The sequence below is a fragment of the Podarcis cretensis genome (genome assembly GCF_951804945.1).
Source record: "Podarcis cretensis genome assembly, chromosome: 10".
Lineage (NCBI taxonomy): Eukaryota > Metazoa > Chordata > Lepidosauria > Squamata > Lacertidae > Podarcis > Podarcis cretensis.
The window spans coordinates 75292670-75318021 of NC_137179.1; the positions used below are offsets into that span (position 1 = coordinate 75292670).

General features: G+C 43.9%; 2 protein-coding genes across 3 annotated transcripts in view; one reads left to right on the forward strand and one right to left on the reverse strand.

Moving 5' to 3' along the window:
* Positions 1-4514, forward strand: part of GRM3 (glutamate metabotropic receptor 3) — a 145814-nt gene extending 141300 nt beyond the window's left edge. For both annotated transcript variants that reach the window (XM_079993603.1, XM_079993602.1), the window contains exons 4-6: positions 165-1231; positions 2266-2440; positions 4359-4514. In XM_079993603.1, coding sequence (XP_079849729.1) covers positions 165-1231; positions 2266-2440; positions 4359-4432 — 1316 coding nt within the window. In that variant the 3' untranslated portion in view covers positions 4433-4514. The remainder of the gene's footprint in view (positions 1-164; positions 1232-2265; positions 2441-4358) is intronic.
* A 5257-nt stretch (positions 4515-9771) lies between these two features.
* Positions 9772-25352, reverse strand: part of ELAPOR2 (endosome-lysosome associated apoptosis and autophagy regulator family member 2) — a 91154-nt gene continuing 75573 nt past the window's right edge. The window contains exons 13-22 of the mRNA XM_079993595.1: positions 25121-25258; positions 24004-24267; positions 23220-23393; positions 20302-20491; positions 19170-19266; positions 18374-18475; positions 16586-16712; positions 15116-15294; positions 13235-13400; positions 9772-12231 (exon numbers count right to left, since the gene is read on the reverse strand). Coding sequence (XP_079849721.1) covers positions 12172-12231; positions 13235-13400; positions 15116-15294; positions 16586-16712; positions 18374-18475; positions 19170-19266; positions 20302-20491; positions 23220-23393; positions 24004-24267; positions 25121-25258 — 1497 coding nt within the window. The 3' untranslated portion in view covers positions 9772-12171. The remainder of the gene's footprint in view (positions 12232-13234; positions 13401-15115; positions 15295-16585; positions 16713-18373; positions 18476-19169; positions 19267-20301; positions 20492-23219; positions 23394-24003; positions 24268-25120; positions 25259-25352) is intronic.

Genomic DNA, 25352 nt, shown 5'->3' on the forward strand with positions numbered 1-25352 from the left:
CTCTGTACAAATGATTAGAAGATTAGTTTATGCAAAATTATTTCTTTGCTGGTTTTAGGTTTGTTGAAGCTCTGTTGACAAAAAATGAAATTGATTGTTTACACTGAAAAGAAGGGCAAATGCATAGACTAGAAACATTGTTTTCTCTCTCTTATTTCTGGCAGCTCCATTCAGTTCTTCCAAATCTGCAGACAACACTGTTAAATTTGATATTTACGGTGATGGGATAGGCCGATACAATGTCTTCAATTTCCAGCACAATGGTGGTAAATATGCCTACTTAAAGATCGGCCAGTGGGCAGAAACTTTGACCCTTGATGTTGACTCCATCCACTGGTCCACAGATGTTGTTCCAACCGCCCAGTGCAGTGACCCCTGCCAACCTAATGAGATGAAGAACATGCAGCCAGGAGATGTCTGCTGTTGGATTTGTATTCCCTGTGAACCTTTCGAGTACCTTGCTGACGAATTCACCTGCTCAGATTGTGGACTTGGGCAATGGCCCTCTACGGATCTCACCAGCTGTTATGACTTACCGGAAGATTACATCAAGTGGGAAGATGCCTGGGCCATAGGGCCTGTGACTATCGCATGCCTGGGCTTTGTTTGTACTTTCCTAGTTGTGGGGGTCTTCATAAAGCACAACAACACTCCTTTGGTCAAAGCTTCAAGCCGTGAGCTTTGCTACATCCTCCTCTTTGGAGTCTTCCTCTCCTACAGCATGACCTTCTTCTTTATTGCCAAGCCCTCGCCAGCCATTTGCACCTTGCGCCGTCTGGGCCTGGGCACATCGTTTGCCACGTGCTATGCTGCCCTCCTGACGAAAACGAACTGCATTGCCAGAATATTCAATGGGGTGAAGAACGGGGCTCAGAGGCCTAAATTCATCAGCCCACGTTCTCAGGTCCTCATTTGCCTGAGCCTTATCATGGTGCAGATTGTGGTGGTGTCTGTGTGGCTGATTTTGGAGGCCCCGGGCACTCGTCGATACACCATCCCTGAGAAAAGGCAGACTGTCATATTGAAGTGCAATGTCAAGGATTCTAGTATGTTGATCTCCTTAATGTATGATGTGATCCTTGTAGTCTTATGCACTGTGTATGCCTTCAAAACAAGGAAGTGCCCAGAAAACTTCAATGAAGCCAAATTTATTGGTTTTACAATGTATACGACATGCATTATTTGGCTGGCCTTTCTGCCAATCTTTTATGTGACATCAAGTGACTACAGGGTAAGTTTTCCACCATCATTTTAGCCAGATCCAGTGCAATATTAAATATTCTGCTCAGATTAACCAATGAAAGCCTGCTGTTTTTATGTGTAGTGGATAGGGAGCAGTGTATCATGGAACAGGAGAATCTCAGCCATTGCTTCTTAGGCCAGAATACACAGGATGCTAATGCAGGATTGGGGCTTTGGGTTCAAGGAGAGGGGGGGGTTAACCTTTCTTCTCCCTTAACTGTGGTCCAAATGAAAAATCACTCCACCACCCCAGTTTCCCTCCCAAGACAAACAGCAGCTTTGGGGGACAATTTTGTTGGGACTATGTTGGTGTAGGAAGAAAATGAAACCTGCAGTTCTGAACCTGATTGGGTTCCCTCACACTTGACATTTACACAACTTAAACACGCTAAACATCACACAAAGTTTGGCACTTAGCATAAGAGTAAGGTCATTACATTTACACAAGTAAATGCAGGAATCTTTTTGCCTAATGTGGGGCTCAAACCCATGGCCCTAAGATTAAGTGTCTCATGCTCTACCGAAAGAGCTGGATGTCATCTTTGTAGTGCTGGAGGGAAAGCATATATGAGATGGTAGTTGGAAGTATAAGCACTTGGGTGAAAATTTGGTCAATACTATTCAGCGGCAGCTTGGATCTGAATATTAATAGCTCAAGGACAAACAATAGTAAAAGTCTGTTGCTTGCAGGAAAATTTCAAGCAGGGTGTGAAGGCATTTAACTATTGTTGGAGATTGTTCATGCTGGACTACATGAACTCTTGATCTGATTCACTGGGACATATTTTTGGTCTTCTGCTCCTATGTTCCAAAAGGAATTGAGTTTGTCTTCCTGTATGTCTGGTGAATAAGGCTGCTCATCATGGTGGCAGCATGAGTGCTGTTGCGTTCCCACCCTGCTTGTGAGTTTCCCATAGGCATCCCATTGGCCGCAGGGTTCGAGGGGCCTCTGGTCTGATATCGTGTTTGTATTGGGAATTCAGAATTCATTCCTGCTGACCCTTCTGGTTTTTCTCCATGCAGGTTCAGACCACAACCATGTGCATCTCCGTAAGTCTCAGCGGCTTTGTTGTCTTGGGGTGTCTGTTTGCCCCCAAAGTGCATATTGTCCTCTTCCAGCCACAGAAGAATGTGGTCACGCACAGGCTGCATCTCAACAGGTTCAGCGTCAGCGGAACAGGAACCACTTATTCCCAAGGTAATTAAAGATCAGGGCTGCTGCCTTCAGAGGGCCTCCCCCCCATTCTTGCTCTCCTAATTTCTCCATCACTTGGTGGGGTGGGGGGAGCAGGCAGAGACAAAAGTGGGCAGAGAAGCACATGTGAATTCTACCTTTGTGCAGGAGGCTAGTTGCCATGTGCAAGGGCATATAACATGCCCCCCCCCTTCAACAAAGTAAGACACTTTATTTGAGGACATTTTCCAGTCAGGCTGGACATGCCTGGAGGAACACATTTGGTCCCAGGGGGCTGCGATTTCCCGGTCGTGGTTTATGGTAATTGAATTTTGAAATAAACAGCGCCAAGGCAGGTGGGATGTAGCAACTGAAACACCCAGTATTGAAACAGGGGGGGACTTGGGGTCTTTCAAATTTCAGCAGCACCCTGTGCAAAGCAAAAACTGCCCTGCCCGTCTTTCCCCTTCTGTTCTGCTCAATTCACTGCATCATATTGTGATGCCCTGCAGTGCCCCCTTTGCCCAGCACCCAGTCCGGAAGAACCTGTTGCGCTGCTCTAAATCCGCCTCTGGTTGAAAGCAAGCAATAAAAAACCAGCATTGGTTTTATTTTTATTTTTAAAAACCCCAAGTTCCAGAAATGGGACAGACGCAACTAGGTTGTTTTTTAAAAAGCAAGCAGCTCAGCAACCAGCTTGCTAAGAGCCACAGAAGAGGCAGGAATCTAAGGGGAGCTGCTCAGGCATCAGCATGCAGGATGGACAAAGCCCTTCAGCTGCTGAATTTCTGCCTCCCATGCAGTTGTTAACAAACAGCACCGGAGAAACAACTGGTATATGGATGTGAGAGAAAATAAGGGTATTCCCTTTATATTTTCTTTCAACCCTTAAACATGCACACAAAACACATGCTCAAAGCCTGCATGATCCAGCTGATAAGAGTCCTGGATGCACAGTGCAAGAATTCATTGAGTTCCTTTGGACAAGCATCATCTTCAATTTATATCTATAAAAGCTAGGTGTGTGGGGTTTAATTGGCAGATCAGTCAACTGAACCAGTGGTAGTTTGATTGAACAATTGATTTACTTAGTTGCAATACTTATTTCTCACTTTTTATACCCGAGAGGCTTTAAAAGTGCCTTGCACAAGAAAAGCACACTCTAGTTCAATAACATGTTGCTTCTAAGGTGCCTAGCAGCTCCCTGGGGCAAGACTTCCCTCTCTCATCCTTGGTCTTCACCCTTCAGCTGCCATCTAGGAGCAAGGCCTTCTGAGGTGAGGGAGTGGATCTGAGCAGCTGAATGGTGCTCAGGCCATAAGGGGGACAAATCCTGCCTTGCTTGCAGTTGCCAAGGGACAACTCTCGCTGATGTCTTCTGAGGGAAGAGACTGGAGGTGAGCACCTGAACTCCCCCAGCCCAAGATGGGGGCAAATCTTCCTTTGACTGGGCTCTAATAAACTGAAAGCAACTGATTACTGGATTACTGATAAGAGGCATTACATAAGCCAGAGGATTTTGAAAGTGCTGAGACTTATTTGCTAAAAATCTCTAGCCACTGCAATTCTCAGGATTCCATACTTCAGATTTATGGTATTTTTGAAACTGTGGCCTTCATTTATTATTTATTATAGAATTTATTGAATTTATATACTGCCCTATACTCGAAGGTCTCAGGGCAGTTCACAGAACAAAATAAGAATATAAAACCACAAAATATATAATCAAAATGAAAGCAACAACCCAATAACCCCCCCAAACCCCCCCCCCCATTTTAAATAGGCTGCCCTACTATTATGCAGTCCTAATGGCTGTTTCTGTATTATCATCTGTCTGGTGTTAAGGCATTTAGTTCTCCGCTTCATCATTTCAAGACCAAGTGCTATTTGCAGCACTTGTATTAAAAACTTTCTCTAGCTCCTGGCAATGTTTCTCTTTCAGCCTCTGCTAATGTGTATGTGCCAACCGTCTGCAATGGAAGAGAAGTTGTGGATTCCACCACCTCATCTCTGTGATCATACAGCTGGCAGTGGCATTCCTGGACAGCTGGGAAGAATTGCACATTTCTTGTGGACTCTGGAAAAAGAACAATTTTTTTTTAAAAAAAAGACTAGCTTTTTTTTCTAGAAATAGTGTAATAAATTATTTTTGAGGACTGTACAGTATATAGTGAAGTTCTTTTTAGAACAAATTTAGAGCCTTCTGTGATTAACTGTTCTAAGGGATGTTGCTGTGCCACCATGTTGATTCCGCAGTGAGCGGAAGGTCGGCTGCCATGTTTGGTGGCTTTCTTTCTAATGAGACTTTTTGTAATTCCTTGTTGTAATTTACTTAGACCGCATTTCTATGTTGTATATTATGGTTACATTCTGTGCAACAAATGGTTTTCACAGCTGTATTAATTAATGTAAAGTTGTCAATAATAAAACCTGAAAAGCTTTTCAGCATAATTGCCCTTTTCCCCGCTAAGAGGTTACTAAATTTCTTCCCCAGCAGGTGTAATGATAAATCTGCCTTAACAGAGCAGTTATTTTATACTGGTTTTATTTATTATTTTATTTCAGAATTTATAAATTACTCTACATTCAGAGGATAACCATTTTACTAACCTGGGTGATCCTAACCAGGTTACAAAGCTCTTTGTGGATTCTTCGGGTCTGGTCTACATATTATCAAGGCTGGCCTTTATTGTAAGGGTGAGGTATCCCATTTCAGGTGACAGTTTTGAGGGTTGCAAATGTCAATCATTTATTTTTAACCACTAGGACAGGTGCTAAGATTAAAGGACCCCTTCATTTGGCTCTTTCAATCTTTTGGCACCAAAATATCTTGCGCCATCATATCTGCAGGTTATGGTCACCAGGGAGAAACCTCTGTGGAGCAGACTTCATAGGGTGGCAACTGTCAGCCTGCTGCAGCCAGAGTTCCTTGCTCTGCATGTTTGCACCATGACACTGAATACACACCCCAAAATGGGGGCATATAATTCACAAAGCTTAGAGGTAAATGGCAACTGCTTTAAATCTGAGCAAATAAAAGAGGCAGTCAACAGTGATGGACTAGTCCTGTTATTATGGTAAGGCAACACTACCTTGCTAGTTAACTTGACAAATTTAAATTTTGTGCACCTGAAGGTTTCCATTGAAACATGTTGAGCAATTTCCTATTTTATTCCTGTTTTCCTATATTTGCTAGTACCATATTGAGGCTTCCTTGGCAGATTAAAGGAGTAAAATATTGGGGTTCTGCCCAAGATTAATCACACTCAAGTAGATCCAGTGATTTCAGTGGATTAACTGCATGTATAACTTAGTTGGATTTCACCCATAATTAAATATTGTAACATCCTGTCTGTTACTTGAGATCTACCAGGGAAGTCCTTCTCATTGTGTGATTACCAAGCAAGGCTCAGCCTTTTAGAACTCATAATAGGGCCTTCTTGGTGATGGCATCCCGGATGTGAAACATTCTTATCCTGGAGGTTAGATCAGCATCAACACTGTGCAGTTTTGGGTGGCAAGTGGAAACATTTCAATTTTCATCAGACCTTTTGAGTAAACAGATTTGGCCCATGTGACAGTGGTGTATGCTGAGTTTTATACAGTGATTCATTTGCTCTGTAATTTTGTATCTGATTTTAACTTCATGTATGTTGTATGTTGTGGCCCATCCTGAGATTGTTTAACAATGAAGGGTGGAGTATAAATTTTTAAAAACAAACAATCAATGTTGTCTTATCTGCAAGAAACTCTTGTGTTGGGGCAGCCTGTACCTCCAATGCATTATTATTATTATTATTATTATTATTATTATTATTATTGGCATCAATGAGCAAAAACATTTTGCAGAGTAAGATAAGTAAAAGACCGGTCCCTGCCCTGATGAGTTTACTATTTACAGCTGACTATTAGTCTCTCTCTCCCAGGCTGGGAGCGCTGGACACACAAATGTAATGGGGGATGGAAATTGGTCCTCTATGTACAGATTTGACTGGTGAGTGTGATGTGAAGAATTACTCAATGTCAGTTAAATTAGCTGAATAAATGTAGACATTTATTAGTTAAAATAAAGAGTTTTAACAACCTCCCCCATCTCCAAAAAAGAAAAAGAAATGAAAACAACAGCAGCAATTTAATAACCAATATGGCTACACATGATACAAGAGAGATTCCAGTCGCACAATCAAAATTCAATTGGGAAAGTCTCAGACTCAGATTTTTTGAGAAACTTTAAAGTAGCTTCCATGAACCACTCTAGAGTTATGAAAAGTTATGTTATAACTATGCTTCCAAAATGTGCCATTTCATGCTGAAACTTTCACCAGCCTTTCTGCCCTAGACAGTGGGCAGCCCCAAGGCTAAACCGTTTTTCTCCACCAAGTATTTCATCTCTGGTCCCTGATGCTGCCCTTGATGACATCATTCTCAGACACCATCCCACAGAAAAGGCAGGCAAGGGCTTATGTAATACATAGCTTGAAGACAAAAAGAGGCTCTGACAGAGGCCCTTTTCAGGCATTCCATATGAACATCCATGCAGGTGTGGGCTAACCTTGACCCCTAGATGCCTACATCATGCACCACAGCCATCATGGAAGTGACATCAGCCTGGAAGTACGGAGTCACATGGGGCTCCCTCCATGGGATGCAAAACTTTTCAGTTAAGGTTCAAGTCTCCATGGAGCGAGACCTTTCCACATGCAGGGCTGCCTCCAGACGGACACTGATTGTCAGGGCATGGCTGGCGCTCCAAGTGGCATCTAGAGGCTGAGGCTGGACTGTCTGTGCAGGAGAGACCCTCCAGAGGTCCATCATGAAGACGGCGTCTAGGAGTCTCCAGCTTCTCACTCCAAATTTGTACTGTTTTAATAGGTTCTATGTTCTCCACATTGTTGGACACTACCCTGATATTTTATGAGACAGCAGTACAGAAATACTTTTATGAATAAATAAACAAACAAACAAATAGAAATAAATTCTGTTCTGCATAATCAGAGCAGAGTTTTATCCATGCTTTCCGTGCTGTTCATGTGGGACTAGTGAGGTCTTCCTCTCAGCTCTGAATACCAGCCAATAATCAGGACTCCTTGCTCCTGGCCCTTTCACTCTTGATCAGTTCAAAATGTTGGAAATGTGTTCTTGTCCAGGGAACTATGGGCATCCTCCCCCAGGTTCAATAAATGCATAACAGCAGAGACAGCAACCCCAATCAGACACAGAGAAGCACTATTAACATGTTAATAACATGTTAATCTTTGAAGGATGAAATTGGGTGTCCCAAATTTGAAAGGAAACTGATGCGAGCCTCAGTTGACATAGAGGGGTGTGTTATCTGCAAGGTTTAATGGAAAAAATAATCATTTGACAAATCTTGAGTGGTGGCAGTAATAAACATGAAGGTGCTTTGGAAATGAACAGTGAAATGGTGTATGATGAAAACTAGTGGTATTTCCCCCAATCCCCTTGTATCTCAGCAGTGATAAGCAGTGATAAGGCATTGCAGGCAACAGGTTTGCCCAGGGAGGCTATTAAGAAAGCAAAGGTCTTCACTTTGGGGGAAACTAGAAATAACCATACCTTATTCTTTAGGGAAAGAGAGAAAAGGAAGACAAATTTACTTATTTATTAAAAATCTATGTGTATCCTGCCACACTGAGTAAAATATAAAATATAAAGTGATATTTAAAATTAATAAAATTAAAACAGCATCAGCAGCACACACACCCACAACAAAATTGAAGAGTCAACTCAACTTGAGCTGGTAAAATATAGTTAAGATCTTCTCTGGGTTGGAACAAACAAGTCTCCATTGGAAATCTAAATATCAACAGAGAAAAGTGCCAGAATAGGCCCCCAGGCCAGGATGTCCAATAGCCATTGGGATCCTGACCCAGAGCATCAACCAAAGATGTGAATAAGTAGGCAGGATCTTGTGTGAGAAAATGACCTTGTCAACATCCTAGTCCCAAACTATTTTGGACTTTTATTGACCAGCACTTTGGATTGGTCTCAGAAACAGGAGTTTTGCTTTTCTGGATACCGAGACTTTGGGAGGCAAATAACTTCTAATTCTGATTTCCCACTACCCAGTATACGTTGACTGACACCTGGCTCCAGTATCCAGCTGGAGCTCCCTTGCCTCCCAACACTCCCTGATCCAGTTCAACGAAGGGCAGTTTTTACACTTTGCAGTTTCATACCTGTGCTATGTGCTAAGAGAGGTCTAAACCATATTTGTCCATTATAAGTAGGTGGTATACATTAGCTCAAATAACAAAAGAAAAATTTATGAGACAAACAGCTATTATAAAGGTTTAAGAACAGATAACTTGACAAAGCAATGGGAGCACTGTATAATGTTTCAAGTGTGAACATCTGACTGAGGTGAAATTAGTTTGGTTTTTATTCAGGTGGACTGGGCATATGGTGGGTACCAAATTTTGCCCTCCAAAAATTAAAGTTACTTGTAGAACTTCCTGGCTAGGCAGAATTCAGTGCCCTTTAGCAAAGAGGTGATATATGCCAACAGCAAACTGAAGTGCAGAATTACAACACAAGCCAAAAACAGGACTGCAGACAACTCCCTGTTGGTGCACAGGTTGCATTCCAGGTCAATGCGTGAAATCACATGTCATCAAATGCCCATTTAAAAAGCCTGCAAACACCCTGTTCTGCCCCTGCCTCTGCTCCACCCCATTTCAACCTTTTAGTGATGTTTCAGTGATGTCTTTATGACTTTGGGGGGGTCATTTTTGGGTTCAGCGCTGTGCGCATGTGCACGGTTGTGCACATATTGGATGCGCCTAAACCGGGAATTGCCTGGTTTAGAAACAAGAGGGAGTTATTAGCATGCTTTGAGAAACCCCAAGATTTACAGAAGTAGGGAAAGAGGGCTGTGTGCCTGTTGAGCCTGTTGGGTGAGAAACGAAAACTTGGAGGGAAGGGGAATGGAATGGAACGGCTGGCTGGTACACTAAATAGGAGCACTCCATTTTGTTGTAGATTTCTTAGCTTCTAAAAAGCAAAAAAGGAAACTTCAGTGCATAGCAGGCACAGCTCTCAATCACAGCCGATGACATCAATTAGTCCAGTGCATCCAGAGCTGGCCTTGGGGGTCCCTCATTGGATCTACCTGAATGAAACGGGGTGTGCAAAGCTGGAAGTCAAAGAAAGAAGCACAACATTGTTGTGCGCAGAGGTCTCTTTGTCGGTCTCAGATGGGGCTGATGAGAGTTGTGGTCCAAAACATCTGGAGGGCACCCAGTTGCCAAAGGCTGTTCTGGGGATTCCGACAAATTCTCCACCTTGCCTGCCTCCGAGATGGCCCAATTAGATGGTACACTTTAACCATGGACGACACTATAAAATGGTTTTATTACACATGGCCTTAGTATCAGACAGGTATACCACTACAATGCTGTTGCAATAAATACCAAACATGGGGAATGTTTTGGAAAATAATGGCCATGGGGCAGCACACACTGCCTACAGAAGATTGCCAGATCTTTCCCAAATATTTACACAGAAATCCATGGCTTAGAGAAAACAGAAGTGAGAAAGTACCATGTGTGCAGTTATTTCTACCTCTTAATCAATCCCTGAAGAAGAGGGAAGAGCAGCTCTACTTGAGGACTACAGATAAGAGAAAAATGTAAATAATCTCCATAAAGAATTTCCACAAGCTGGTTCATGTGGGGCAGGGAGGGTCCATAGCTGTGCACAGAGCACATGAAATGTACACAGACAGTTCCATTCTCAATCCCCCTTATCTGAGATGGGGCTGGGAAAGATCTCAGGCCAGGGCCCTTGGTGAACTACAGGCAGAGCAATAAAACTTGCTGGGCTAAAGGAAAGGTCTCATATGAGGAAACCAAATCAGGAAGCCACATATTTTCATGTGGTCAAACTAGACTCCACTCAATGCATCCAGAGCCATGGCAAGAGTCACTCAGCTACGGATACAGTTGCAGTGACTCAGAATGATTTCCGTGGTCAAAGTCACAATCTTTTCAGCTGATGAAGCCATGGTCACCACTGATAGATTACTGCTGCTGTATCTGCGGATGGGCCATCTCCCGCTACCCTGTTGAAGGTGCCCCTGGGCATCCCGCACTTGACGCTCAAGTAATCAGGGGAGTCCTCTGGGGCAATTCACCTGTAAGTCAGTGGGGTGGGGCAGAGGGAGGTTTGAAAGGGGACACAATCCAGGGGTTGACTCTGCCTTCACCTGCTTCAGATTAGTCCGCAGACTTTGAATTTGCAATACAAGCTCCAGTGTAAGAAGTTCTGTTTTGGTGAATGCATTAGGGCCCGACTGCAGTGCTTCCCAGTCATTAGAACGGGGCTACTTCAGACATTACTTTTCATTTCAAAAAGGTCAAGTCTCACACCTAAGAAAACCTAACAAAAAGAGGCAGAGAAGTCACAGGAACACCAGAGCGTATCAATGTCTCTCTTTTGAGGCCCAAACATGTCAAATTTGGATCAAGTATTTCCAGGTTGAGGAATTTTCCAGGTTGAGGAATGACTTACAGAAGCACTCATGCATTGCCCCAGTGCAGTGTGCAAAGTGGCTGACCTCTTCGGGATCCCTTCTCCTTTTTAGTTTCTGAACATTAAGGGTCATTAAGGGTCATTTCTTAAATGCCAAAAGCTATACGGTTGCTGCTTGACCTGAAAGTCGATCAAAGCTTCCCCTTGCATCCAGCCCACATGCTTGAAACAATCTTGACCATGTCATTGCGCCATTTGGAATGGGAAGAATTGCTCCATCCCAAAAGGGCTTGCCATGGTGAGTAACATCCACCTGATGACCCTCCAAGCTAGACGTCTTAAGTCTCGCCATGTTCCTCAGCTAGCAAAGTGACCTTCAAGTGAAGCTGTAATCCTAAACAACATCCTTACACAGGAGAAAACTCCACATCTGAGTAAACGTACACAGGATTGTACTGCTAGCCTTTCAGAGGCCTTCCATTTTAATGATGTCTTTTCACCTCCAGAAGTTGATTCTGCAGGAGGAGAAGTTGAATTCTTAATGTTAGGCAAAACACTACAGATTTACATTACAAGCACTCTCCTTTCTGAGGAGTAGAAAGAAGCCTGTCTGCAGGTCTCCTATTTCAAGTAGTGACTAGTGGTGTGATTTCAAGGGAAAGCCAGGATCCTGCCACCTCCACACCTCTGCAGATGCCTGTAGTGACTAAGGAATCATCTCTATTCTTTCTAAAAGCCAGTCTCTGTTTCAGCTAAGTGACAAAAGTGATTGGGACTAAAAGGGGATACAAATAATGAAGCATGTGCCATGCCATGTAAACTTCATGTCAGGATTTGACCTCTTTCTCAGGCAGTACAAGGTGAAGCAACCCACCTCACAGGGGCAGAGAACATTGAAGGGCCACAAACCATCTTCTGTCTTTCTTAATATATTGTTACTACTCTGGGAGGTGCCATTTTGGATTTTCTGCAGCAAGCACCCAAACATATTGGGCTGCCACTGCCCATGTTTCCTCTGTCCCTGAGCAGACCTTCATTCCCAGCTCATGAGCTCATCTGCTTGACTTTCCTTTTTGGCAAGTGACTCAGTCTCACAATAAGGCAACAGTCTCTCGTGTTCTTCCCTGCTAGTTTCTTCATGTTGGACTGTGCAAGATTTCCCACAGGAAACCACCCTTCAGACACAAACCAGGACATGTTAGAAATGTGCCCCTGCGTAAATCAAGATCAGGTTTGCTGGTTCAAAGGCAGAGTTAAAGTCTTCATATATTTTGAGATCTTGAGGATTTCAGCTGAACAGATTCAAAGCGGTCTTCCTTTTCCTGCATAGCAAAGAGATAAGTGCTTATATTATAGAAACAGATATAGATACGATGCACAGATCCCATTGACACAGAGGGCTCCAGATCATCTCTCATAAGGATGTGATCTGTTCAGCAGCATTACAGTCCCAGATGCACCCAGGCTACTCATTGGGCCCATTCCAAAGACAAGTTACCTAAGGCTCAGTTTTGCCAAACACATATATCCACTGAATAGAATAGAATAGAATAGAATAGAATAGAATAGAATAGAATAGAATAGAATAGAATAGAATAGAATAGAATGTTTAACTAAGAAATTATTTCAGGCCAGGGACTAAGAATTTTTTAACAGTTTGGGGTATGATGCTATTTTAAACTGTAAACAAAACATGTGGACACCCATGTTGCAAAGATATGCATCATGCACACAAACTCATTTCGGACCCAGGACTGGCTGTCACTCACTGCCTAGTATACTTTAAGTGGCAAAACCAAGGTTTGCCATTATGTAACGTGTGAAAAACCCCAAAGCAACAAGCATTTGCAGACTGAAAATCCATGTGGGCTAGTTAATATATTCATGGTTTGCTTGCTTGTTTTTTTAAAGTCAACACCATCCAGGAAACAGAGCTGGACTTGAATCTCAAAATCTCACTTCTCAAATCAACATATCGGAAGCCTTGAGAAAATCAATATATATGCTCTTTGAAGCAAAGCTTTTATTCATTTGATTATTTGGCCTCACAACCTTCACAGAAAAACCATTCTATTTTGAAAGCTTTTACTGTCTAAATATTTTGTGGTTTTCTGTTAGCCACCTTCAGATTTTGGTGATGTTGGGATGCAAGTACTTCAGATAAATGGACATCCTTATCTCCCATCCGTTCTATGGGAATAGCAGGGGGTATCCAGCTGTGCTGCTTTGTTCCCAGAACCAGTAAAAAATGGCATATCAACCTGCACACTTAAAAAATAGCCTGAAACAATATATCGCTGCAAATTACTGACAGCAGCTGCTCACCTTGGTTGCCAATGATTTGAGTTTTCCTAGTAATGACTGTTTGTTTGAATATACTATTTCTTCCTCATTATCTTCCCCTTCCATGATCGCGCAGCTGTCAGCAGCAGGAAGCTCACATTCTTTTGAATTTGCTGTCATCACCAGTTTAGAATATTTATACTCCAACCTAAAGGGTATAAATGGAGACAGTGGCATTTTTGTCCTATCATCTTCCAACACATCAAACCTTGTGACAAAACCTCACTATAAGAATTCATGGCGGATTTTAGTATTGCAGATTTGTCAGAACTAAAGTAGCCTTTTCCCAGCTTGATGCCGTCCAGCAGTTTTGGATTCCCACCAGCTCCAAAGAGCAAAGTACCAGGTGGAACTCAAGTCATAGATCATTCTCAGATTTCAAAGAGAGTCGACATGATGTGGCCCACAGAAGAGACCAGCAGGGCTTAAAGGGACCGTGCTTGGCTGTGGGTGCAGCTGGCCCTTGTGGGGGAGGCATCAGAGAACATCTTTCTGAGCAGTTCAGCTTCCCAAGGTTCTGGACCAGCCCCAGCCATCCATGATCCTAGGCAGCAATGGCTATCCAGGGCAGCCCGTTCCATTTGGGGGGTGGAGAATGCCCCCAGAGCAACAAGACTCTTCCTGGCTCTGCAGTGTTTCTACTTGGTTCCTTGACTTTGACCTCCAGAAGCATCTCCCGCCATTGTCCCTGCCCCCGAGCTGCCTATGGTTCTGCATGACACCACAGCAGCCTTCTGCTTCCAGGACACGGTGCTTTGGATCTCCCAAAACCTCTAGACCCAACTTCTTTGGGCCTCATTACGTATTCCTTTGGCCACAAAGCTAAATTTCCTGCAGATCTTTTTCCTGGCTCCAACTGCCATAGCTTTTGCCTGGCACATGAAGATGCATAACAAAGACGCCAGGCGAGCCTCCCTGTGGGGAGCATTCCGCAAAGGGGAAGCCACCACAGAAAAGGCCTGTTCTTGCGTTGCCACCCTCCAGACCTCCCATGGAGGGGTCACACAAAGAAGGGCCGCAGAAGACAATTGCAGGGTCAGGGTTAGTTCGGATGGCGAGAGCTGGTCCTTGAGGTACTGGGATCCTGAACTGCATAAGGCTTTATAGGTCAAGACCAGCACTCTGAATTGGGCCTGGAAACTAATTGGCAGCCCGTGCAGATGGGCCAAGATTGGTGTTGTATACTCAAGCGGTCTTGCCTCAGCGAATACCCTGGCCACTGAACTCTGTGGAAGCTGATGTTTCCAAGTCATCTTCAGAGGCAGCCCCACATATAACACATTGCGGTAATCTAACCTAGAGGTTGCCAGATCATAAAGGACAGAAGTTAGGTTATCCCTGTGTAGACAGGGGCACAGCTGGGCTACCAGCCAAAACTGATGGAAGGCACTCAATGCCACTGAGCTCCATAGTATGAAATGGCCTCTGCTATAACCCCAGTAGAAATGGCGCCCCTGGTGGAAGCCCCAAATTTGCTCTGCTGGTGTGGCCAAGAAGGCCTGATCTCGCCACCACCCTACAGGTGTGCTGCAGTGCCATCTATGTGGGGAGAGCAGCTCCATGCAGGGCAGACATTGGTAATCTTTCATAATATGGCGGCCTGCGCAATGCCAAAATATGGTGCCTCCCAATGGATCTTCTCAATTTTGCATAGCAGCTTCTACAAGAAAGCAGTCAATAAAACTGAAAAGAAGAAACTCAAATAGTACAGAGAGATGGGTATTTGCTCCTGTGAGAGTATATCCAAAACCAACAGGTAGCACATGGTTAAGCAACAGATGGTGGCCCAAGTATACTGTCCACTGGCAAAGCTTCTGGTCAGTTAGGTATCACGTATAATCTTATGGAACACAAAATACTTACTTTTGATTTTTCTTCCAGAAATAGCAGGTTAAGGCAATCAGCAGGACACCTGTGAAAGCACCAACACCTGCACCAACCTTTAGCCAGAACTCCACTGTTTCACAAATGATTGTCTTTTTTTCAGGCAGGGAAACCCCTTTTGTACAAAGCTTTGGTTCATTCCATACATATAAGGTTTCCTAAGGAATGAATGAATGAATGAATAAATAAATAAATAAATCATTTTTAAGCTTGAAATCTTACACACGATTACTAAGGAGTAAATCCCACTGAACTCACTTGGACTTACTTAAGAATAGATATGAATAGGATTGCACACAAAGTCAGTAACTTCCAAATTGCATGGCATGAGATTACTTGAGGGCCTTCTGGTGGTTCCCTCATTGCGAGAGGGAACCAAGTAACACCCTCCCAGCGATGCCAAACAGATAAACAACTGTGATTTTTAAGACATCTGAAGGCAGCCCTGTTCAGGGAAGTTTTCAGTGTGTGGTGTTGTATGGTGCTTTTACTATTTTTTTGTTGGGAGCTGCCTAGAGTGGCTGGGGCAACCCAGTCAGATGCTCAGCATATAAACAAACTTATTATTATTATTATTATTATTATTATTATTATTATTATTATTAAATTATAAAACCGTTAAAGGCTCCCACTGTGGATAATTGGTTCACCTTTAGTGCAGGGATCAACTGACTGCAGCCTTGCATGGTCTACTTTTTAAAAATTAACTAGCATCCCAATGGTCTACTGATTTCCATTAAATTTGCAAAGGATGGTTGCATACTCATTCAACTCTTAAGTGTTCCTGAACAGTATATAAGAAGTACCTTACTGAAATTTAAGAAGCACCTTGCTAGGGAGGTCGGCTCAGATGAGTATTCTCAGCAAGAATTCTAAACCAGCAGGCAATAGGAATATATTTATATGCATACTATTTAATGGTACATTATCCCTTTTCTGTCCCATGAAGCCATATTCCAAGTAGCTAATACCCTAACCCTTTCCTGTGGATTCAGGGCATCTTATAGCATTTATCTCTATCCCCAAAGGCTTTAAAATCTATGCAGTGCTTTTTATATATAAAAGAAACAGAAAGTGCCACCCTTTTAACATTTGGAGGAGGGGAGGTACCTGTACTGCGTATCCTTGAGTACCCCCAGGAAAAAAGCACTGACTCTATGTAAGTTGACCAGAGGTCAGCTGATGGCCTACAGACCACTTCTTGCCTTGCACTCCTCCTTTGGTATTCATGCCGTGTTTTGCATAAGGCCTAAGATTAATAGTGTTTCATAAAGTGCCTTATGTTTCAGCTGATTCCTCAGGAGGAGAATCCTGTTCTAAAATCATGTCATGCCCTCCATAGAAGTTTGCAGGTGGAGTGTTTCTAATGCCCTCCCCCCCCCCTTGGGATTGCAGTTGGAAACTCCAGCCTTTTCAGTCCCCTGCCTTGATGTGCAACCTGTTTATTACCTGATGCCCCATTTTACAAGCCCCTTCAATCTCATGATAGTCCTGCTCTGTGCACAAGGGGCAGGCTTCTGCACTTTCCCACAAGAAGTGGAATGTACACCCGTCACAGGTACCTGCAGGGCAAGAACTAGAAGAAGAGAAATGCTCGTGTTATAAACGGAAATGAAGAAAGCTTGGGGGGGTTAGTTGAGTTCATTCTCACATAACAATTTCCAGAAATGCAGTAACAGTGCAATAGTGGTGAATCTATATTAGAGCACCCACACACCATTCAGCTTTACCTGTTGTTCTGTGATGCTTCTTCAGTGCTACAGCATTCTGGCCATCTAGAGTGGTACTGTCACAAAAGGGCTAAACATGAGACTCTTAATCTCAGGGTTGTGGGTTCAAGCCGCATGTTGGATGCAAGATTCATGCATTGCGGGGGGCTGAAATAGATGACCCTTGTGCTCCCTTCTTACTCTGCAGTTCTATGATTTTATGAAATGGGACCCAAAAATGTGGAACATTTGTGATATAAAAAGTTACAGCATTTCAGCAGGAAGCATGCACTGACTGAAAACAAGGCAACATGTCCAACCCTAAAACTTCTGCAGGGGCAAATAGCACTGAAGCAGGGATTGTGGATACCATCATGAGCACAAATCATGATGAATGCACATTAAAAAGGATGCCTGGAGGGGCCCTGTGTTCTGGGAGTCCAAAACAAAATATCTGTTGTCATGCCACTGCTAGGTAGATACAGCTCTGACCACATGCAGATCCCTGCACAAGGAAGCTTCGCCACAGCAGAATGATAGGACACAATTTTGAGGCTAAATCTGTCATAAATGACAGGGCTAATTTATACTTGCATATACAGTGGTGCCCCGCAAGACGAACGCCTCGCAAGATGGAAAACCCGCTAGACGAAAGGGTTTTCCGTTTTGGAGGCGCTTCGCAAAACGAATTTCCCTATGGGCTTGCTTTGCAAGACGAAAATGTCTTGCGAGTTCCTGTGGGTTTCCCCCCCTTTTTCCCCCCTTTTCCTAAGCCGCTAAGCCGCTTATCAGCTGATCCGCTGATAAACCGCTTAACAGCTGATCACTAAAAGCCGCTAAACCGCTAATAGCGCTAATCTGCTAAGCTGTCAATGGGCTTGCTTCGCAAGACGAAAAAACCGCTATATGAAGAGCCTCACAGAACAGATTAATTTCGTCTTGCAAGGCACCACTGTACGACTCTTTAGAGTTCATCACTCACCTACAGAATACTCAGCCTGAAGCTGAATGGGTGAATTGTCCAATGTCTGGACTGCGGATATGAAAATTCTGCCGGCTTTGATCTGTGTCTAAGAATTGCAAGTCCCCACCTAATGTTGTGGTTACAGAAGCAACTCTAACTGAAATAAGCAATGGTGCATGTGTGTGAAACTCTTCACAAAACACAGGACACATAATTCATTTAGTCCTGTGAGCCTGCCATTCCCCTTGTGGCCATTGCAACAAGCCTTGGCTGATGGTGCTCAGGACTAAGGGGGCAAGTCCTAACTTTTTGCAGGTGGTTTTTGCTGCCTTGGTGGCCCTTAGATCAGGGCCTTCAATCATCTTGTAACACAGCAAGGTCCGGTTCTCTGCATTTCCTGTGGTCTGACCCCAGATCTGTGACAAGAAAGAGTTTTGCCATTCCATTACAGTTTGCAACTAGTTGTGTGCTGGAGGGCCAGTTTGGAAGAGGAATGGCCAGAGATGGGTACAAGCCCCCATTGTCAAGAGCTCTCCCACCCCTGGTGTCATCACTAACAAATACCTGGGAACTGAAATTTCTCCTTGGTCAGATTTTGTTGGGTTACATCTCAGTATCACGACAGAAGCACGTCCATTTTCACAAGTGGCTGTAACTCTTGAAGACCTAAACAGAAATGAAAACAATGTGTTTGTTATTTTCGGCTTCTGCTTTCCAAGAGCACCTCCTATGCGTGGTGTGCCGCCCATGGTGACGTGGCACCCAGCGCGGTGGAGGGTGCACGGAGCATGTCTGGGGGGGTGGCTGTGATGGTTCGCCCCTCCCCAGTGGTGCCGGGGCAGTGCGCTCTCCTCCGCCAGTGCATATGTTAGCATTTAATGAACAAGCTTAGATACCCTGTATCTATGAGGAGTTCAGTAGTTTTTGCTTCTGGTCTAGACTAAGCACAGCTTGTTGTGTCATCTGAACCCAGCAAATAACAGTTTGTTAACCACAGCTAAGTTCACCATGGTTAGTGATAAGCCAACTTCAAGCAATAGTTTGTGAAACTAGCTCCCCTTTCGCCCCGCCCCCGGTAAGATTAACCACAGTTTGGAGTGCAGACATAAAACTAAACTGTGGTTAATCTAAAGCAGAGGCTTCTCTTCTCCTGGTGACTGTGGCTTGTCTGCAGCTAAGAGAGAGAGAGAGAGACTTGTTGAGTAAAATGTAGTAACAGCCGGAATGGATATAATAAATTGTTGGTGTCCCCTGGTTCTATAGCGTTGGCCTCTTATAATTGTGTGGATTTCCTCTGAATTTTTACATTCCAGCAAAGAGTAAAGCTTAATGCATCTGTAGGGTTGATGCTTCTACTTACTTGTAATAGAAATACACATCAGGTATTGTCTTTTCAGAATGCTCAAATATTTCTGGCTTAACATTAATATTTCCCAGAGTTGTTTCAATGGTGGCTCCTGCAAATAAAAATAAAAATAAATCATCTCAATATCCTGAAGGAATAAATGTTGACATTGAGAAAGTAAGTTCTCTCATATTTTATATACATTTATATATACAGTGGTACCTCAGGTTACAAAAGCTTCAGGTTACAGACTCCGCTAACCCAGAAATAGTACCTCGGGTTAAGAACTTTGCTATAGGATGAGAACAGAAATTGTGCTCTGGCAGCATGGCGGCAGCAGGAGGCCCCATTAGCTAAAGTGGTGCTTCAGGTTAAGAACAGTTTCAGGTTAAGAACAGACCTCCGGAATGAATTAAGTACTTAGCACGAGGTACCACTGTACATACAGTGAAGTGCCAGCATTTGAGAAAAATTCATCAGTTCCCAAATTCATCAGTTCCCAAGGGCTGTGGGGGGAAGGGCTGGCAAGAGCACGCATGGGCTTCCTCCTGAGGCCAGCCTGGTGATGGGCAGCCATGAGCCCCTCAGCAGAAATCATCACCCAGGCAGAAGGCACTGCCAGGCACTGCCAGGCACAGAGGGAGGTTGCCATGGTAACATGGGGTGTGATGTCACTGCAGGAAAAGAGGGTCTCCTTTTACACAGTTTTTTGGCAAGGCATTCTGGGAACGAGGAGGAGGAAGCAGGGTGGCTGAAGGCAGGCTGGGACAGAGGCACAGGGGTGCCTTGGAAACCACCCACCCCTCCACCCAAGACCCAGCGTAAGTAGGTGTGAATGAAGCATATTTCTTAATGACCCTCGTCTCCGCTGTGCCTTGATTTCCTAAAGGAAACACCAGCCTGGTGCAGCCGCTTGGCGGAGAGTGGGGTGGGGTCCCCCAGTGTGTCCCACGTGTTATACAGGCGCCATCCTTGGGGGAGACACATAAGCAGATCCCAGCCAATCCCCAAGTGGCAACTTTGCAGGCTGGGTGTAGTTGCTGGATTAGGCCATGTAACAACCTCCTCCTCCTCCTCCTCCTCCTCCTCCCGTGGCTTTAGAGCTGTTCAGCCTTGATCAGAACAAGCAGAAGATTAAAGCGCTTACCAAGAAACATGTCTGCAAGGCTGCTGGAGTGAAGTGCCAAAGCAGTTCGGAATCCCTTGCTGTCAGGTGGGATGATGGTAGACTGGCAGACAAAGGCCCGTACAATGTCAGAATAATCTTCTGAGTCAGCAACCATATCCTTTAGCTTGATATCTGTGATATTGTCTGCACAAATTGCTGTCATTTCTCCCTGTAGACATTAAATGAACAGGGAGATAATTTTCTTGTTTTCATGCTGGATTTCCTACCTTCTTGCAAATCAGAGGTCAGGCACTTCTTGCTGCAGCTGAAAACCAATTTGCCACCAAATTATAAAGACAATCACAAAACTTGAGCTGCACCATCATGGAAGAACCCAGGCAATTCCTTTAAAGATCATCAAGTACTTACCCCCTTTAGAACATGTATAATTAGAACTGATCTTGAGAAATAGTTGTTGCTTCTTTTTTAAGATATCCATCAATGAACAATGTTGCTGACTTGCAGGGCATTGTGAATTGCTAGCTAAATGCAGTTTGGCCTTTAGATAATGATACGCCAGCTCACTAAAACTTTAAAGTGAGAATTTGGTGAACAGAAGGGGTACCTTTCATGGATGGCATCAGCAAAATGGCTGGCATATTTCACCATGTAGTGTCAGACTGTGTAATTGCACCCTAATTATAGACCTCTTTAGTTTTCCCAATAAATCGATGTGGAAATATTTATTCATATTATTCAAATATAACAAAACTTCATACAATTTGCAGACACCCAGCATTTCACATTAGCAGTAACAAAAGGTAATGCAGCTTAAATAGGGTAGCACAGAATATTCTCCAGGTTAAAGTTTCAGGATGCAAATATTTGGGGGGGGGGTTAATTCCTCCCAAAACATTTTGTGCAGACATTAATCTTTTAATTCCTATCTGATTCTTTGGTTCCTGCTCCCTCCCTCAGTTTTGGTTGCCTTTTTGTCATTGTCTACATGCCTGCTCTTATGGGATCACATCCTGAATGGGAGGACATGAAGGCGGTCCACAGCCAACCAGATCTGGTTATGTGATGATGCCACTGAAGGCAAATGGGGACATCTAAGAGTGGAAGAGATGCCTCCAAGGCCAGTTGCATGGGTGATCCCAACAAATCCATAACCATGTCCATGCTACATAGCAAAGCATACCACCAAGAGGGAGAGTAACTCAGGCAACGCAAATGTTACTTTCTCAAGGAGTGGAAAACGGCACCTTTAACACTGCTGGCAATCTTTGCAAAGAAATGAGCAGTTTTGCCTCAGCCCTAAATTAAGTAACTATGAGCAACCTTTGGGCATATGGTGTGGGCAACAAGAGTATATCCACATTAGCTACCCAGTGTGTACCCTTCCCCTCCCCCATACACTGTGCAATGCTTGCCCGGCTTCCTCACAAGCAAAGCCCTCTCCTGCTGCACTTTCAAGTAATATGATGAGCATCCCCTCAATGCCTTCATCCAAGTCATTTGTAAAGACGTTGAACAACAACAGGCCCAGGACAGAACCTTCAAGCTCCCCACCTGTCATTTTCTCCCAGCAAGACCAGGAACCATTAATGAGTACTTTGTGGGTTTGGTCAGTCAATCAGCTGCAAATCCACCTAACAGTTACCTCATTCAACCCACACTTTACCAGCTTCCTCGCGAGAATATCATAGGGGGCTTTGTCAAAAGCCTTACTGAAATCAAGATACACTAAATCCACAGCATTTCCCTGATCCACCAAGTTTGTGGTGGATCAAAAAAAAAGAAGACAGATTTTGGCATGCCTTATTTTTGAGAAACCCATACTGCATCTTAGTAATCACAGCATCCTTTTCTAAGTGCTCACAGGCCGATTGTTGAATTAAATGTTATAGGACCTTTCCTGGTATCAGCATCAAGCTCACTGGTTGATAGTTACCCGGGTCTTCTTTCTTCCCCTTTTTAAAAATGGAGACAACATTTGCCCAGCTTCAGTCCACAGAGACTTCACCTGTTCTCCCCAAATTCTCAAATATACACGCTACTCCTGCTAAATAGCTATCTGGGCATCTTCTTCTTCAGACTTGTGCTCTGACCTGGATAGAAGTATCAGCGCCATCACCACACCCCTTCCAGCTCAGTTAAACCCCCTCATCTGACGTGGCCCATGAGCAAGCAGAGGCTTCTCCTGCCCGGCATCTCCAGCTGCTCCTGTTGCTTTAAGCCCCCCGAGTCCTTGGAGACAGAGGAGAGTCTAAGAGCCAGAATCTCTCTGGGACCACATCTTCCACCTCTCTGCTCTTCCCCCACCTCCTCTCCTTCTTCCTCTTGACCACCTGGACTCTTCCTCTTCTTCCACCCCCAGTTCCTGCCCCACAAATCGCTGGAATTGGGGGGGAAGGGGTGTTCCTTGTTGTTAGACAGAAACAGCGTCATTTGGGGGGGGGATCAGTAGTGTGGTCTCCACCGTGAGAGTGAGCAGCAGACTTCTCTCAATTTACTCTTTCTCAAGGTGTGTGAATTAGAAAAAGAATCTCCCAAATGAAATGGGTTGTTGTTGTTGTATCAGTTTCAGTAAAGTATTTTTAAATACATATAAATATATTCTTCTACTAGTTTAGCAAGATGTACATATTATGTAGGAACTTTGTTCATGAATATATTAATTTATTATTATTTCAAAAAAGTGCTTTAAATAAATAAATAAATATAAATGCATTATTAAAAATTCATCGCAAATTCAGGAGAGAAGGGGTGCAAAAGACCCCAGGAGGGGTGGGAGTGGCATTTCCCCATTTATCAAGGCATGAGTACTGGCACCTCATTTTTTTCAGGAAAGGGACTGGCACTGGTACATGGAAGGCTAGGAGATGCCCTGGTTTGATGGCCTCCTCTTTTCACATGTGGGATGGAGTGCTAGCCTTAGAAAGGCAGGTGCTTACTTGGTTTCCACACAGGCTGATGTTGAAGAAGTGGAAGAATTTTGTTCCTTTCGCCGTAAAGCTTGGTCCGTTCATTAATGAGCCTCCTTTGCTCAGGTTGCTGAAGTCGTAAGTCCGGCTCTGGTTGTTCTTGACATATGAGAACAAGCAGTCACTGAAGCAGGCGGAATGGTCCTTAAGAAAGGAAAGCAAAACAAAAGTGAAAGCAAGTTTCAGATAATCAAGTTTTAAACTCTGCACCAGAAGAAGCAAACCCACACAAATGGTCATTAGGATGTCATCAATCAAAAGTGCCCAGGAGGCAGGTCCACTGCATTTGCTATGAGGGGCAATGTTACCTTTAAAACTCTGGAGTTTCCTGAAATTAGTATACTTCTCTATGTACCTTTTAAAATAAATTGTGCTCAACAAACTTGAGCATTTGGGGAAACATTGAATCCCGTGGGGGAGGGGGCTGCTCAAATATCTTCCCTACTGTAAAAGTACAATGAAGTTAAACAATGACAAATTTCATGTAAGACTTAGATGGCTTAGATGGCTTAGAGTCTACACCTTTCAATAGCCATTCCCTTGAGAGCTAAATGCAAACTCCAAATTCAGAGCCAGAGAACTCTGATCACCAGATGATGGGACATGCCACCTGAGTTAACTATCTCACTTTTGCTGCACTTGTGAGCTTGTTGACCACTGCTTTAAAAAGTACTGAACAAGATGGACCATTGACTTGATTCAGGTTATCTTTGTCTGTTTTTAAACATCAAAACTACTGATGGCACCTGTCTACCTTGGTGCTTTGGCTGCCAGGCCCACAAGGGATACATGGTTCTTGGCTGTACATTTGATGAATTGACAGGTAGGTTTGAGGAGGACACTCCTTGCATTGGTTGGTTTCCTTGTCTATGTAGTGACCAGCAGGGCAGGGAATGCAGGAGGAGCCAGGCTGTTCAGAACCAACGGCACAGGCACGGCACGATGAGGCAACACCATCGACTGCATTGGTCACAGTAATCGAGTAGATCTTTGCCACATCATTAATGAGCTTCCTGGTCTGGAAAGAGCAATGGGCAAAAATAACTCATACTGAGGGGACACACTACCATTTCCTCAAATACACCGCCTTTATTCTCTCACTGCTGATGCTAACCTTGCAAAACATATGAACCTTTAATAGCAAGACAGCAATGGAAAGCAAGGTAACTCAAGGAGCTCCTGGCAAGTTGAGTTAATCCAGGGGTGTTGACCTGGAGCATGGCCTACCACACTGTTGTAAGCCCCCTGAGCAGTACAGGATACCTTTGGGGTTCCCCATAAATCAGTAAATCATTTTCAGGGATCACTAATAGGCTAGGAAGTGCATTTCTCAGCTGGATGATGAGCTGACCTCCCTGCTGCTGCTGCTGATCTCCTTCTGCAATCTCATTTAAACTGGCAGCCCAGCACAATTTGCTGATCTTTGAAGTCAAAGAGGGACAGGAGGCTTTTATTTTATTTCTTAATTCCATTTATATTCAGTCCTTCCTCCAAGGAGTCCATACATTCTCCTTCCTTCTCTTTCGACACCCAATTCATGCTCACAACAACCCTGAGAGATAGGTTAGGATGGCAGAGAATGATTTGCTCAAGATCATCTAGAAATCTTCACCTCCCTGACTTCAGATACTTCTGTAGAGTCTTGACCTGTAGAAATGGATCTGTGGATAACAGGGACATGCGGGTTGGCAGATGTCGGACTGGAGCCCAAAGTTGGGGCACAACACCCATTGCACCCAAACTTCCCCTGGTGGCTTAGAATGTGGCAAGCCTCCCAAAACTGCCTTTAAAAAGTTTTGTTCCACAGCATTAGTGTTTTCTGAAACCTAATGAAATATGTTCATTTCCATTAAGATGCCTGTGCTACTTACATCTTGGCCTTGATTTGTTCTCTGGAAAGCCCATGTGAATGTAAAAGAAGCGTTTTTGGAGATGATGTGAGCATACGACTGCTTCTCCTTAGTTCCACTCCATGATTCCACTACATTTGTGTTCTTTTTATTGATGTCCTAGAAGCAAAGGACATAAAGTAAACATACAGTGTCAATTAGCAGAACTTGGGCTATTTACTAAAGCAGACATGCCAACTTTCATCATTGTAGG